The following is a 17444-nucleotide window of genomic DNA, read 5'->3' as shown; positions in this document are numbered from 1 at the left end:
TAAACATGAGGGAGATTTGAGGGGAAAAATCTTACAATAAATCAGTTTAAACAAGTTTTGTGTTAACATTATGCATCATATTTAGTTTTTTGTGCTTAATATTCTGTCAAACATGAAGAATTTAAAGCACTTTATGAGCCTGGAGCAGAGATTTTAAGTCACCAGCTTGAAAAAAAAAGACACCAGCAGGGACATAAAACCTCCAGTTCTCCCTCTAGATGGCACCATGTCCTAAGTGACAAAAGGCCAATCCTCGCCTCCTTTGGAAGGGGGAGCTGCTGTCAACACTGCCGCTGTGATCGTGTCTTACCTCTCCTGAACGTTCACATCTAGAAATCTCTTTTCATTTTCAACTCCACAAACCGTCTCATCGCCATAAATTCAGCGTGGAACATTCTGCTGCCTCGTCAGCCGGGTGAGGACATGTGCAACAACGAAGACTCAAAATCACAAGATATTAATAATTACATGTTTTATTTCAGTAAAATAAATTAATTAAAAATGGACACAAGTTTTTAATATATTGAAAGAAACTAACTGTAATGAGATCATGCAAGACTGTAATGTCTTTTTTATCTCCACACAACATCTGCAGTGGATGGAACCAGTAGAAATGACTTGTAGAAAATAATAGCTGTGCTACTGAAACGAGTGCCACTCGAAACGGTGGCATTTTCACAGGGCATCTCTCATTGCACATTTCTAAGTTCCTCATGAAACACAGGACGTCGCCACTCCAGAAGGGATTTTACAACTATTTTTTAAAATACACTGTCGCACTGTGCTGACCTCATTTGTCCTCGAAGGTTTGTTGTGTTTTCATGTTTTGTTGATCTTGCTACTGTGTGCTACTGTTCTTCTGTTTTGAGTCAATGACAAAACTTTAGTTTCGAAATACAGACATTGTATATGTTGGTGGTCTTGAAATTTTGAGATACAGGGGTGCAAATTTGTGCTTTGAAATTTTTTTTTAGCTCGTAATACTTTTTGACTTAGTGGTGGCGTGTCAGCGCTGGATTTCCCCACCTATTATACACAAAAAACAAGAGTTGTGTGCATTTGTGCATCAGTCCTAACAACACATTATACTTGCACCAAAGTACTTATACATTACAGTTTACTGCTTACAGTAATACTTCTATTACTGCGCATCAGTTTGGGTGTGAACTATAAACTTTATAAAACCAAAACACCAAACAGCATTGCATTCTGTCAATTAGCCAGTGAACTGACCACAGATATAAATATTTTCATATTTATAGTATGTCCTGGTGAGAGCCTGGACCGACTGACCCCGAACACACAATGTTGTATAAACCCAAACTCTTTGTAAAAGACACAACAGGGTGCTTACTACATGCTCTGATCATCTTTTGCTCCCTTGTGTGACCTTGCAAACATCAGACTTCAGGTTCACTGTCTTTTATGAGACGCAGCAAAGTGCAAAGATTCAACAAGACACTGAAGATACAGTTTTCAATCATGCCTCAGTTAATTTCCTCGTTAATGGTGATGGTGAAAGGACTGAACATCACACACAGTGTCGTTAACACACTATAACACCTTTTTTTTTCTCTAAGAAAGTTAATTGACATAGCTGATAGAATATCTCATGATTCATCTCAGGCAATCAACACTTATAAAAACTTCATCACACATGGCTGTAATATTCTTGTTTCATGAACCCTTGGTGAGTTTCATCATTTCAAAATAAATTAGCTCTAGTGACTGAGGGGAAAGAAAACAAATCCCATCTGTGAAATTTTAAAAAAAAATGGCTGCTGTGACTTATTCTTTGACCAAAAGCATCACCAGTGGAATCTTTTTACCTTTTAAATTAAGCAAATTTCCATCCGAAAATACATAATATGAAACACACCATTTTGTAAGTGTATTTACTGATTTGTACTATGAATTTAAGGTTTATGTCACACATCAGTCCAAATTTTATTTTGAAATAACACCTCCAATTTGAAATCCAAAATATTTTCCCAAGAACTAATTATGTTATTGTTACTCTTACTTTTTGTTGAAAATGTCAGAAAAAGTGTGTTTTCTTATGTAACCACTGGACTTTAGCATCCATTAACTTAACACCAAAAAAATCCAGCATTTAATATGGATATTTGTCACAATTTGTCATTTTTTATGCATAAATTAGAACAAATAAAATGCAAAATGAGCATAAAGTGTACCATATGTTGCTGCAGTCAGATTCCTATTTGTGCTTTTTCGGAGGTATTTTTTAATCTAAAGATTGAATCCAAAAAGTAAGAAAATAAGAAAAAATACTGAATAATTGTTGCCAAGTTTCTCTCACAAACTACATAATTTACAGTGAGTCGTTTTCTGGCAATGGATGTGTCTTTTGCTGAAATGGAAAGTATTTAACTTGGAGTTTTAAACATGTTTCATGGATTCAGTACTTTTTTTTTATCGTTTCATTTTTGGTTTTAAGAGTGATGAGCTGACCATTTACGATATGTATTTGATTGTTAGATAATAATGTTCATCACATTAAAAAAATCTAATTCTGTTTGGCTCTTTGTTTCCAGAGTCACGTTTTAGAACACAATATGATACGCTGGCCCTCTGCCAGTGTTTGATGCCTCTATGTTACTGCACTTTGTGTGGATGAGGATTTTGAGCGCAGCTTGTGCTGAAGTTGCATTTTTTTTTTTTTCGCTTGTAAAATTGCTTAACTTGCTTGTATTCAGAGTATTAACACAAATAAAGGCCTAGCAATATTTAGGGCAAACAATGGAGAAATCAAATACTTCCTTCACAGTTTGGTTTGATGTTTTGCTCTCGTCAGGTTGTGATTCAGCCGTCAGCAAACAACTGGGTCTGTCAGAGCAGTAACAGCACAGCAGCATTAAGTCACAGCTCAGCAGCTGCTATGTTTTAATGCTTTCTTTTACTTTAAATTCTTTTCATTTGGTACCACAAAAATACCTTTGTGTTGCTGAATCCACTAACAGATCCGAGTCTTTATCCTCTGCACACTATCAGCCACCATCACCTCTGAGCAAACGGAAAACAAACAATCTTATTCAAAATCTACTTTACACAAACGATGATCTGGATCTACACAGAGATGCATTTGTACATGTTGAATCTTTAAAGAAGTATCAAACAATTTGCTTCTTCCGGGGAAATTTGACTTCTGTGTATTTTATCGTACTGACCACACTGCTGCTAGATCCATTCTAGGCTGCAGACGTCGACCCCGGGGCTCATGTTTGATATCAGTTAGTGTGCTACACTAAAGATAAGCAATGGGCAGTCAGCGCCAGAATCATTATTTTTTCATTACGAACAATAACACAGCACACATCACTCGACTGAAAAAGGAATGCTGACAGGATGCTCTGGCCTGATGTTTGTGTTTGCTCCTTTTAGAAGATTTCTCTCATGATTCATCCGGAGTAATTGAGAATGTGTGCAAAAGCTGATGTGTGTGTGTTGTGTGTGGGAGTGTGTTGTGTGTGAGAGAGTGTGTCCTGTGTGTGTGTTTGCATGTGTGCATCCTGTGTGGAAGTGTGTGTGGCTTTATGTATTTAAGAGAGCACCATTTTAAGACAAATTCTCGTCAGAGAAAACAGTCACCTTTAGATCACCATAGAGTCAGCGTGTCAAAAGTCGAAACCAAAATAAAAAATGTCTTATTTGTGCTATGAGAGCCATGCCTCAGTCATACGTTACTGTAGGTGTTACTCTTTGTGTTCCTGGAGGTCCCTCATGGATTCTCAAGATCAGGTGTGTGAAGTTTGTCGTCACTTTGCTCCTTCTGTCACAACTCAGGCACACTGAACACTGAAGGGGGAAATGGCGATGATGACGGGGGGTTGTGAGATGGTGACCAGACAGAAACTGTCTCAGAGTTAAACATCAAGGTTGGAAGGGTGTGGTTTGTGCGTTCGGTGGGTCAACCCGCTTCACGACGCTTCTGTCACACGGTTCCATTCTCCTGCCTCGGCTTGTGGGTCGTCGTGCGAGCAGGCGTGCTCAGAGAGGGGGCCAAGGTGCAGAGGAAGCCAGCCAGCAATGTGAGACCGAGGCCCCCCCAGGCACAAAACATGGACCAGCCATAGCCATGGCTAATGTCTTCAGGGAGGCCGTACATGGAGCGAGGGTAGCGGGACAACTCAAAGTTGATTCCTGCCACACATGTGCACAAGGAGATGATGCAGCACGTTCCTGTGTGAGCAGAGGAGAGCAGCAGTGATTTGAAATGGCTCCTGATCGATGATCAAATTCCTACATGTAATGTGCATCTTACTGCAGGACAGGAGTCATGTTACTGCAGGACATTGATCGGCTATCTCACGATAACCCAAAGATGCTCTCAGCTGTCACCAAATTAATGCAGAAATTGAATAAAATTGGATTCTGTTTGCATGCTCGTGTGTGGATGTGGGCATATGTGTTCTCACAGTACCTCCCATGAGAAAGAGTAGCCCAGCTACATATTGCATGAGGTCATGCTGCTGGCAGCATCCCAGCACTCCAATGATCCAACCGAAGAGAATGATGGACACAGCCATTCCCACAAAGCCAGCCGTCATTCTTCTTAGATCTGCAGGCAGAGATGAAAACATCACCAAGGGAACTTTACAGATACTGAGGATTATTGTTTAAAGCATAATAAATGGTTTAAAACTACCAGGTTACATAAAAACATACATACGATGACACTGATTGTATTATCAGCAGTCATAAAAGGTGGGATATTGTAACAAACAGCCCAGTTTAAGCTGTAAGAGGCACCAGTCTTCCAATAAGGTCTATTATAACAAGATAATGTCAAAGAATTAACAGAAAACCAATGAATTTACATTAAATTCAATACAGCCGTTGTTTGTAATATAAGTAATTTTCACTTCAATATCACTATAACAGTTTTAGGATCACTTTTAAGATCAACAGAAGCTACCCGAGTACTGCATGTTTTATATTTACTGTACATTACTTGTTTCAATAGATCGTACATTCTAGAGTCTGTTCATAACTTGCGCTAGTTGTTGATGCTAAGTGGAATAGATTAGATTGTGTCATCTGTCAAAGTGCATCATGTTGATAAATGAAATTCATGTTTGGAACAAAAACAGCATAATGTGCTCTTACTTTGAAATTCAATTGTACTGTCACAAAGTGCATGGAATTCATAACAGGTGTGATATGGTAACCAACAGCCCAGTTTAAGCTTTAAGAGGCACCAATCTTCTGATATTGTAGATTATAATAAGGTAATGTCAAACAATAACAGAAAACCAACACATTTACATTAAATTCAATGTGTCCATTATTTGTAATAAATGCAATTTAATGTTTTTAGGACGTAACAGAACTATCTTTGAAAGAAAAGCTCAAGCATATGTTAATTCTCTACTAATTTGATGCTCAAAATGTTCATTATTTATGGTGTATATTTTCATGTAGACTAAGAATAAGAAGAAAGCTTCCATAATCTCACAGTACGGCGGGTTTAAAGCGGAACACATCACACCAGAATCACAATAAGGAATTTAGTCTTTTTCTAAGTAAATGACAGACACATCTGTACTGAACATAGCAGCATTGTCAATGCACTGTAACACCTGTACCGAGTATAAAACAACACACCTAGAGGCAATAAGACAAACGTACATCATCCCTGCTGATGCAATCCAAGGTCAAGAAACTCTCTGACTCCATCTCTCTCCAAGCAAAGAGATCAAGTCAGAAATACGGGCTGATCCAAGTGCTTTAAGGAGAGATTTAAAAGCAGACACTGATCTGTCTGACCTTATGTCCTCAGATAAACCATTATACAAACCAGTGACTCTCTAGCAGCGATGACCTAATAACCTCTGGTCATGAGTGAGAAAGAAGCGCTTATAAGGGCAGTGATGCATTCAGTAGCGGCAGCTGTGCCTTAGAAGTGGTAAATTTAACCTTTTAAACAATTCAGCAATTAGCAGGTGACCACAGCAAAGAGGCTAGCATTATGTAGATGAGGCTGCAACTGTGGATAAAAGGCTCTCTGGCTGAAAAGGAAAGCATGTGTTTCACAAATGTCTCTGAAATGGTAAAAAGCAGACAGGAATTTCAAACTGTGCTGATTTGAAAAATGATGTTAGTGATTTGCTGTTGGTATTTTACACAGTTGTAGATATTCATTGCTCCTTGGCTGCAAAAACGGATGAAGAACAGCAACCACAACAAACACAATACAGTAACAGTTACAGCTTTCTATATATTTGATAACATCTTGCAAGCAAATGAAAACTTGAAACGATGATGTTTGATGAAATGAAAAAGATTTTATAGTTGCAAATTTGCCTGAGATTGTGGCTGTCATTTTCTAGAACACATCATGCTTATTTACCATTCTGTACTGTGCATTAGGTTTAGACTCTGAGAGCAGCTTAAGCTCCCTTTCATTTCTCAAAGCTGTTTAATTTTCCCACTCTGCTTTTTGTGCCTGTGTGCATGTTTTCTGAGGACAAATACCGAGACAGGAAAAACCTCATGGCATGCTCCCTGCAAGTGAGAGGACTAAAGGAATGACAACAAAAGAACAGGGAAGCGAATTTTCACATTTTATCTGTCACCCAGCAGTTCACTTGCAGTTCAACTTTTATAACCCAACTAATGGCAGGCAACAGGACCCATCAAACAAGTGAAACAACATTTAAAAAAAAAACCACGTGTTTGTGTCTATCGATCAACTTAAGTCCAGTAATAGCTCTCTTTTAGCTCTGGTTTGGGTCTCCATCAACTCCTGAGGGAAACGCCTGGCTTAAGAGCTGCTGAATCCTCCACTGTGTTCATTAGCTCATCGCTAACTGTGTCGGTGTGCTGTTTGGTGCTGAGCCGCCAGTGTGCAGAGGATTTCTGCTGCCTGACACACTGAATCAGACAGAAACTGCCAGAAACAATCACTTTAAAAAAAAAGGCTTTTAAAAAACTATAGAGCTAGAGGCTTTTGATTTTCTCATTTCCATTAAATATGAACTTCAATGTTTCCTTTCAGATTCAATGCCTGTATAACAGTTTTAGGATCACTTTTAAGATTAATGGAAGCCCACCAGAGTACTGCATGTTTTATAATTATGTACTCTGTACTGTACATTACTTCACAGACTGTATATTCTAGAGTCTTTTAAATAACTTGTTGATGCTAAGTGGAATAGATGAGGTTGTGTCATCTGTCAAAGTGCATCATGTTGATAAATTAAATTTGTGTTTGGAACAATAACAGCATTATGTGCTCTTATTTTTAAATCCAATTGTATTGTTACAATGTGCATGTAATTCAGATGATTAGATTAATCCTGTAGCAAAGTGTATTAAATGTTACACAAGTCAATATATAATTGTGAGACTTTTTGTATCATAGTTGACATTTTTTTTGCTGTTTTCAGGCCTAAAATCAACATGGCCGATTATAACCAAACACCACATGCCATTTTTACAGAAAGATTCTTCTAAATATTATATATGCAATTGAGCAAAATTGAAATTGAAAGTTATTTATAAAGATATTGTAGTAAACCTGTTGGCATGCCATAAATCCACACTTGACTCACACACTACTTTATATTAAATAACTCAGAAAGCCTTGGAGTCTTCCAGTCTTTTCTTCAGGAGGAAATGACATCATGTGGAGCAGGTCATGTGATCTGGAATGAACACACTTCCTTCAGAGGTGTTTTTTTAATGAAGAATAAAAAGACACAATCAAAACAATCTTCGAATAAGCTCATTTTATTATTGTTTAGCTAATTAGAAGGTGGTTGTTGTTAGATTTGGACGGTTATTTAGTTGATATTTTAGTGATATCCAATCATTTTTATTAATAAGTGATTGTTTCCATAAGAAATAATTATGGAATTTGTAAAGACGTGATCAAATGAACATAACATTTTTTTTTACTTTTAATAAAAATGTATGTAAGATATATCCCATGGACTTCAAAAATCCCTCAATTATATATTGACCCACACTACCAAAAACAAACAGCACTGTACTGTTTCATCATTTTACATCATGTTTAGAGTCAAATAGCAACAGATCTGTGTGTTTTAATATAAACTACATAGACTACTGGCTAACTGTTGCCGTCAACTTGCTAAAACAAAACATAAGACCCAAAATCATGTCTTGAAAACAACAACTTTCACATATACTCACTCAACAAAACCCTTAAAGGCCAAGAGAGAGACTGTCTAGGAAATCCAATTTTTAAATTTTTATGAAAAAAGCAAATCAGTTGTCTGTTTTTCTTTCTTCCTTCCTTTATTGCTCCAATAGTCTTCTAACTGAATACAGTAAAAGCAGAAAAATAGGTGCAGATTAACAGAAAACCAGCAAAAAAATAGACAATAAGTGACACTAAACCAGCAAGTCCAACCAGCTCCACAAAGACAGAAAAGCACTTTGAGACTTACGGAGTGCGTGCCACTCATCCTGACGTATAGTCTTTGTGATGTTGACGGGTAAATTTCGTGGTAGGATGGACGAAGAATAGTGATACTTCACCGGGGTACATCTTTGAATGATTCCTGGCAAAAACAGAACGATGGAGAGAATTACAACTGGAGCATAAATACCCTTAATTGAAGTAGGTGAGAGAGGTAACAAAGAAGAAAATGAAGGAAGAATTGCATTGTGAAACCTCCGCCCCACATCTGGGACCAGAAGATAATACGTGTGCACACTTCTTATTTATTTTCCGCCTGAGTTTTAATTTTCCGAGTTGGCCTTATTAACCTTGTTTTCCCAATGACTCCTGCATTGTTATTAAGGGAGGGATTAAGAAACAATATGGAACATGGATTAGTCCACTGAAAGGCCACATACAGAACTTAATTGATCTGAATTAAAATGAAACCTGAGTCTGTTATCCAGCTCCAACTTTTTACATTAGTCTCCTCGCATCCCATCACTGTTCCTACTTTAGAGAGTGATTTCTACAAACTGCTCTACAGCAGCTGTCTAATGTCACTACAGCAATCTAAGATGTTTTTTAATGAAATATCACAAATTAGATGATACAACACAGAAAATCAAACAACTTCTGTATGTCAAAGCCTCTGCCTCTATTGCATTTTGGGGGATTTTAAAGCTCTTTTGTTCATGTTTGTGATCTTCAAGGCTTTGATATCAATGTTCTTTGTTTGGCTACAACTGAAGAGTTGTTTTTACATCAGGCTGTTGTTTTTAGTTCAAATTCTCCCCACAGACTGTGAGATTGCCAAGCCAATAAGTGATGCAAAACTGCATCTAGCTAGCTAATTCTTTACTTCAGCTTCTTCTCATAGCAAGCTGCTCTGAATGCAGCTTCAATTTTACATCTTTGGAAAAAGATAGTAGCTTCTTAGCAAACCCTTAAAGGGCCCACACACATGTGGTATACCCAGAAAGAATATTTCTACTCTCTTGCATGATTAGAGCTCCTCTCGGGATGTTGTGGAAATCTACAGTGGCTGATTGACATCTTGCTGACTCTGCTGCTAGCTTTGTTGCTTCTGTGCAGAATGGACAATCAGCCTTTTGTCACTGCTATTGGTACATCGACTTTGGGGATTTCATGTGAGCATATCCCCACCCACCTTCAGTCTGAGCAAGAAAAGTGAGTGAAAAACACCTTTGTGGGTGTGCAAGGCTTAAATTGAGAGTCTAAACCTGTGTACATATTCAAAAACAAAGCAGATATCAACACTTTGAGCACAAAAACACTCAAAGATCAACATTTACTGAACCATAATATTTGGAAAATGTCTTCAAAACTCTAAGTTTTCATTTAAGACTATATGACTGAGCATATAAGTCTATACAAGCTAAAATTCTTCAACACAGTAACAGCAGTTATGCCAGGACTGTAATCATATTTGTGCACTAATAACTTCTACAACATGCATTCATTGAGAAAATTATACAACTAATCATGTTCCCTGATGAGACACATGTAATTGCCTATCTAAATATGACTGTATGTTTTGCATCACCTTAAAGCTGTGTATTTACTGTTCCAGTGATGGAGTTTGATAAAAGGAACTTTGAAAAATCTGGCTGAGTTTTGACATTTGATCTCGTTATGTGTGTAAATGTCATAACAGTGTACCTAGTGAAATCACTAATGGTAGTAGTTGGAACAAAAACAACAGCTTGGTTTTGTTTGTTTTAAAATGGCATTAATTCCTACACAGTTCTGGCTCTAAATACCCAATGACCAACATAAATAATCTCTGAAATAGGTATTAATCCATGACACCATACTGCTCAGTTATCAGTGCCAATATTTGCACTAAATACAGTTACTGAGAAGGAAACGAAACATGAAATTTGGCGAAATTTGATCTTCAGAATCTGACAAGGTTGTGTAAATTCAATACTAACATGTGTTCGCTCAGGACTGCTTACAGTATTTACTCCTGCGGCCACTAAAACTAATAGTAAATAGAAGCTATTTTATTTGAAAACAAGCCAAATTCTAATCTGCACCTCCGCTCCGGCTGCTTGGAGCTCCGAATGTTAAATAACCCCGAGGCAGGAGGAGGCAGCAGGAGAAAGACCTTTTAATAGCAGTTAAATATGCTCTAGTCACGTCTTCTAAATGTTTTTTTGTTCAGTCTATACAGTGCAAAGTGTGGATACGGTACCATGAACTCTTGCACAGGTCACAGTCAGTGCAGTAGCACGATGAAAATATTACCTTTAGAAAGCTGCTGATTAATGTTTTTGTTAACAGTCTGAGTAAGAATTAAATGTATTCCGAATGAATACAGTCTGGTTAGAATAGCACGGCTTCAAAATGACCACAAACTCCTGAAAACAAGCTGTCTGAAGGTTGTATGTGGTGCCTTTCAGTGATGTGTTCAGGCCCTAAAGTCAACTACAAAAACAGCAGAACCTTGCTGTCCCTACAGAAGACTTTTCAAAAAGCAGAAATGAAGGTGTTTTTCCATAAATGGGTGTAAAATTACTTTTAGTAGAGTACATTTATAATGTTACAAGGTTGCAGCTTTTAGTGGTGAGATGAACAAAAATGGGAATTCATTGTTACTTTTAGGTAAACAAAGGGGTGTAAGATTTAATACTGGTGGATTTTTAGGTATTTTCAGGTCCTGGTGGAGAAAACTGCTATGAATTTGGGTTGAAATAAGGTCTGCTGTCTGGGAGGGTTCATCTTCTTCTACTCTCACGGTCACAAATGGTGACACTCATATTTCCTACACAGTGAAATTCCTTTTTTTTTCCCTGGTGTATCCGCTCAGTTTTAGGACCTCAGCCTCATGGCATCAGTGACTGAGGCCTGAAATATGGCTCCTCATTGTTGTTCTCTGAGGAGGCATTGTGTAGCCTCTGCTCGCATTCAAACCGGATTTATCAACGATGCAGGTATTTCTGAACGTAAAAACATTAAACGTTACAAGACGGCGTTTTAGTCTCGAGAAAGTGGTATAAATAACACCAGAGACCGGCCATTGTGTCAGAGAGGAGGTTCACTCAGCACCATGGACAGCGAAATCCACCACAAGCTTCTCCAATAAAAGCATCTTAATCAGGTTTTATCAGCTCAGAGGTGTAAAAGCAGACATATGTGAACAAAAGAGGTCGGTGGATCCTCCTGTGTTTGTGTCAGCTTTGGTGTGAGCTCATCGCTGAGCTGCACGGCCTGGTGCGCACCAGAAGCGCCAGGCTTTTCAGACGGTTCATGTTTACCTTTGTAGATAAGGTCCTCGGTCTCCAGGTCGAATCCCTCCCGGTGACATTTCCTCCAAAGCCCGGAGATGGTGGAGTTGAACTGGCGGCTGCAGTGGGACTCCATGGCGGACGCGGCGGCCAGAAAGTGGCGCTTCCCCCTGACGAGGGGAGCAGCATCTGGGCCGCTACCTTTCCTCTCCAGGCTCTTTGGAGGCATCTGGAGGGGGAGGTTGTGGTTTGAAATGTAGATGTAACCCGGGTCGTTTCGCTTGTTGGCATAGTTTTTACACCTCTCCCGGTGTCTCCTCGCGTCGGTCTCGTACCAGTAGTCGGTGCAGATCGCCATGGCGAGCAGCCCGAGCGCACAGAAAGCCAAGAAGAGCCCCGTGCTGGTTAATATTTTCATAGCGGCCATCTTCCCCGCTCGATGGAGAGCCCAAACAGTCGCAAGAAGGTTCCTCCGTGGCCGTGGCGGTGGTGGTACCGCGTGAAATAAATCACGACGGCACTCACAGCCTCACGCAGTCCTGCACTGGGAGCATGGTGGTGCAAGGCCAGCGGAGTCCGGACTGGATGCTGCGGTCTATTGTTGTGGTGCCCGGTGGATGCAATGTTGTTCCCACCATCTGTTATGGTACAGGAGGAGGAGAGGGGATGGATGGCGACCAACGCTGTGAGGAGGAGGCAGGGGCAGGGATGTAGTTGCGCTCTCTCTCCTCCAGGTTGCTGCGGGATGGGGAGCTGCAGACACAAATGTGCTCTGTTATGGGGGAGTGGTCATTTGTGAAGCTTCACTGGTCACCTCTGAGCTTTTTTTGGTAAACATGTGAAGCACAGGTGAATTGTGGAAGAGCAGCAAAACAAAGTGGTGGCTGTAAATTATGAGGCACATTATTGGTGATGGGTTTGTTTTGTCTCATACCAGACACCAGTTTATGGAGCATCACATTTTTGTGTGATAAAAGTCTATTTTTTTATCTGTTTGAATTTTAAATAAAATGTCATGAACTGATGAAATGGCAGTGAATGACAAGTTGACATATGAACTAGGATGGTCCAGTGAGAGCAGTTCAGGCTGTTGTGCACAATAGAAAAGTTGCAACAGTCAGCAAAGAAACACATCAAAGTCAAACATACAAAACTGCAGCTAACAGATGAAAACAGTGAAAAGAAAAAGAAGAATGCAACAGTATAAGATAGAACCGTCTCAGTACAATCTGCTGCATGCAGGCTAAAACTGTGAGAATTAAGATTTTACTGACAAAGAAATCTATATCCGAGTGGACTTTCTGTCTCATATTCAAATTTGGGCATGTCCAGAAAAAAACAGACAGTTCTGAGATCTGGTAAGATTATTAAAATGGTTAATATTGTACATGGGTGTTTTTATAGCTAATTAGAAAGTGGTTGTTGTTAAATTCTGATGGTTATTGACTCGACATTTTCATGGTATCCAGTTATTTTCTTTATTAATAAGTGACTGTTTCCATAACAGACATAGAATTTGTAAAGACATGATCATAATGAGTATAACAACACAAAATAGGCTGCACTGTTTTTAGTTATTTTATGTGTTTTTAGTTATTTTATGTGTATTTGTTTTTATTGAGTACACTGTGTTTTTAGTTATTTTATGTGTTTGTTTTTATTTAGTACACTGTGTTTTTAGTTATTTTATGTGTTTATTTGTTTTTATTTAGTACAGTGTTTTTAGTTATTTTATGTGTTTGTTTGTTTTTATTTAGTACAGTGTTTTTAGTTATTTTATGTGTTTATTTGTTTTTATTTAATACACTGTTTTTAGTTATTTTATGTGTTTATTTGTTTTTATTTAGTACACTGTGTTTTTAGTTATTTTATGTGTTTATTTGTTTTTATTTAATACACTGTGTTTTTAGTTATTTTATGTGTTTGTTTTTATTTAGTACAGTGTTTTTAGTTATTTTATGTGTTTATTTGTTTTTATTTAGTACACTGTGTTTTTAGTTATTTTATGTGTTTATTTGTTTTTATTTAGTACACTGTGTTTTTAGTTATTTTATGTGTTTATTTGTTTTTATTTAGTACAGTGTTTTTAGTTATTTTATGTGTTTGTTTGTTTTTATTTAGTACAGTGTTTTTAGTTATTTTATGTGTTTATTTGTTTTTATTTAATACACTGTGTTTTTAGTTATTTTATGTGTTTATTTGTTTTTATTTAATACACTGTGTTTTTAGTTATTTTATGTGTTTATTTGTTTTTATTTAGTACACTGTGTTTTTAGTTATTTTATGTGTTTATTTGTTTTTATTTAATACACTGTGTTTTTAGTTATTTTATGTGTTTATTTGTTTTTATTTAGTACACTGTGTTTTTAGTTATTTTATGTGTTTATTTGTTTTTATTTAATACACTGTGTTTTTAGTTATTTTATGTGTTTGTTTTTATTTAGTACAGTGTTTTTAGTTATTTTATGTGTTTATTTGTTTTTATTTAGTACACTGTGTTTTTAGTTATTTTATGTGTTTATTTGTTTTTATTTAGTACACTGTGTTTTTAGTTATTTTATGTGTTTATTTGTTTTTATTTAGTACAGTGTTTTTAGTTATTTTATGTGTTTGTTTGTTTTTATTTAGTACAGTGTTTTTAGTTATTTTATGTGTTTATTTGTTTTTATTTAATACACTGTGTTTTTAGTTATTTTATGTGTTTATTTGTTTTTATTTAATACACTGTGTTTTTAGTTATTTTATGTGTTTATTTGTTTTTATTTAGTACACTGTGTTTTTAGTTATTTTATGTGTTTATTTGTTTTTATTTAATACACTGTGTTTTTAGTTATTTTATGTGTTTGTTTTTATTTAGTACAGTGTTTTTAGTTATTTTATGTGTTTATTTGTTTTTATTTAATACACTGTGTTTTTAGTTATTTTATGTGTTTATTTGTTTTATTTAGTACACTGTGTTTTTAGTTATTTTATGTGTTTATTTGTTTTTATTTAGTACACTGTGTTTTTAGTTATTTTATGTGTTTGTTTTTATTTAGTACAGTGTTTTTAGTTATTTTATGTGTTTATTTGTTTTTATTTAATACACTGTGTTTTTAGTTATTTTATGTGTTTATTTGTTTTTATTTAATACACTGTGTTTTTAGTTATTTTATGTGTTTATTTGTTTTTATTTAATACACTGTGTTTTTAGTTATTTTATGTGTTTATTTGTTTTTATTTAGTACACTGTGTTTTTAGTTATTTTGTGTTTGTTTTTATTTAGTACACTGTTTTTAGTTATTTTATGTGTTTGTTTTTATTTAGTACACTGTTTTTAGTTATTTTATGTGTTTGTTTTTATTTAGTACACTGTTTTTAGTTATTTTATGTGTTTGTTTTTATTTAGTACACTGTTTTTAGTTATTTTATGTGTTTGTTTTTATTTAGTACACTGTGTTTAGTTATTTTATGTGTTTGTTTTTATTTAGTACACTGTTTTTAGTTATTTTATGTGTTTGTTTTTATTGAGTACACTGTGTTTTTAGTTATTTTATGTGTTTGTTTTTATTTAGTAAACTGTTTTTAATGTGTGGAGGTGTTTTAAATGTGCGGTGTTTAAATTTTTGTCTTACAGCCATGACAAAAGACGAATTTCTGTTTTTACTTGGAACAGACAAAGTTATTCCATAAAAAAATTAGTTCTTTTTACTTTTAATAAAAATGTATGCAAAATATATCCCATGGACTCCAAAAGTCCCTCAGTTCTATAATGACCCAGCTATAGTCTGTGGTATAATCATGCAACAACACAATGTCTGTTGCACAACTGTATCTGCATCCAAAATACAAATTCAGTGCAACAAAAGTGAACACACCTGTGACCACAGACACACAAGTTAGACAATCTGTTGACATTAAAAAACAAACTGAGTGCATTCATATTTTCCAACAAGCCTACCTGCATGAACCTGGTTATAAAATGATCTGTGAGCACCAGAACTTTCTCCATTTTGGACCTGTGGACTGTCTGTCTTACATCCATGCAGAAAATCCTTTCTAAAGGGATTGAAGACAAAAACTAACTGATTTTAACACTTTGCAAAGATGGAAAAGGATACAGGGAGACTGGCGAAGAACTAAAAATCAGCTTACGCACACACGGTTGCAGCAGTAATCAGAAGGTATAGAATGCTAATCAGAGCTGCAGCGACTGTCCTAAAATGACACCCAAGGCAGTGTGCTGCTTCCACAATCCACCTCTGAAAAACTGACAGGCAAGTGTTTCAGACTTGGCACAGAGGTTATCAATGGAAATTGGATTTTCTGTGTCAGCTAAGACAGTGCGAAGGACAGCGCATAATGTCAACCTCTATATACAGTGTTCTAGATAAAAAGTCAGGCATTCTCTTAGACATAAAACTGCAAGATTAAACTTTGCTAAGGAATATGAAAGGATGTCAGATTCTTATTGGAAACATATTCTTTGGTCAGATGAGAGCAAAATCAATTTGTTTCTTTCATATGTGGTCCTGCATGTTTGGCATGAACCTGACCAGAGCGGCTGTAGTGAGTGCACAGTCCTGACAGTGAAGCACAAATGAAGGAAGCGTGATGAGATGGTGCACAATCTGCTGGGGAGAGGATATTTATAGATAGCACCCAGAATGCACGTGGGTACACCAAAACACTGGCAGACGAGTGAATCTCAATCTGTAGAAGCTTGCAGACTAAGAATATTTCAGCGTGACAACAATCCAAAGCACACTACCAAAAGCTTCAGTAGTTTTGAAGGGAAAAAAGTCAAAAATATGACCTGACCAAGGCGTCACTTGAGTATCTGGAGCATTTTAGAGAAAAATGTAGAGCGACACAACCCCGGCAACAAAATCCAGCTGAACATCTCTCCGGAACTCACTCAACACCGGTGTAATCCATCCTGTGCAGGACTGGCTGTCATCAAAAATAAAAGGTGAACATACTAAGACTGTACAGGAATTTCAGTCCTTAAAGTTGTACAGTTGTTGCACTTATTTTCTACTGTTGAGCCTGCATTTTAACACAGTAAATCTAAACTTACAGCTTTTAATTTAACATAAGAGCAAATATCCTGCTATCTGAAACAGAAATATTGCCATTGTTTAGAGGTCATACTGTTTTAATGGCTTGAAATTTAAGTGATTTTCCAAACTTGCTTTTGTTGTCCACTGTATATAAACATGGCTTCATGTGACAAAGCAAATTTAAAATCTGATGACTTCTCCCACACACCTTTAATTCATTATTTGTGACTGACCCATACTTAAACGAGACTCGGCAAATGACAAACCATCTGTTACGGAGCACGGAACCCGCTCGGACAGCACAGCTCCACGTTGGCGCATTCGGCACCGACATGGCTGTTTTGATGTGCGCACGACTTGTTAAGCTTCGTTCACGTTGACAGCTGTGTGATATGAAATGTTGCTATGATGTGGACTTCAGCACAGGCATTAAATCAAGACGCTGATGCAGAATTTTAGGATTTTTTTTTAGCAGTACGACCGTAAAATTGCACTCCAGAAATGTTAAAAAAAAAAAAGTTAACTTCTCACTACATATTAAATGAATCTTGCATAATATTTACCACAAAATTCTCATCCTCAGCAAATAATTATATTTGTCATCCATGAGTGAAATCTTTTAATCCAGACTCCAGGAATTAAAAGCTTGGATTAAACCGTGAAGTCATGAGGATGTAAGATTTGCCATTCACATGTTTGCACCGTTTCCTCCTGAATTCC

At 36.6% G+C, this 17444-nt stretch overlaps 1 protein-coding gene across 1 annotated transcript; it reads right to left on the bottom strand.

The window, feature by feature from the left end:
* Window positions 1–457: 457 nt before the first annotated feature.
* Window positions 458–12457, bottom strand: tmem276b (transmembrane protein 276b). Its single transcript, XM_022200982.2, has 4 exons — window positions 11713–12457; window positions 8436–8549; window positions 4442–4579; window positions 458–4200 (listed from the first exon to the last, which is right to left on the bottom strand). The coding sequence occupies exons 1-4, from the start codon at window positions 12107–12109 to the stop codon at window positions 3953–3955; spliced, it is 897 nt and encodes a 298-aa protein (XP_022056674.1). The 5' UTR covers window positions 12110–12457; the 3' UTR covers window positions 458–3952.
* Between the last annotated feature and the right edge of the window lie 4987 nt (window positions 12458–17444).

The sequence above is a fragment of the Acanthochromis polyacanthus genome, chromosome 2 (genome assembly GCF_021347895.1).
Source record: "Acanthochromis polyacanthus isolate Apoly-LR-REF ecotype Palm Island chromosome 2, KAUST_Apoly_ChrSc, whole genome shotgun sequence".
Taxonomy (NCBI): domain Eukaryota; kingdom Metazoa; phylum Chordata; class Actinopteri; family Pomacentridae; genus Acanthochromis; species Acanthochromis polyacanthus.
Note: the sequence above shows the minus strand (reverse complement) of the source record. Positions and strands in the feature narration are given on the sequence as shown.

Bases quoted from the DNA above. Each gene is read 5' to 3' on its own strand.
- tmem276b (XM_022200982.2), bottom strand. From the start codon at position 12,109: ATGGCCGCTATGAAAATATTAACCAGCACGGGGCTCTTCTTGGCTTTC. The intron at 4,580-8,435 runs GTAAGTCTCAAA...CTCTGCCTGCAG, and splicing joins GGATGAGTGGCACGCACTCC to ATCTAAGAAGAATGACGGCT. The intron at 4,201-4,441 runs GTACTGTGAGAA...CTGCTCACACAG, and splicing joins GCTACTCTTTCTCATGGGAG to GAACGTGCTGCATCATCTCC.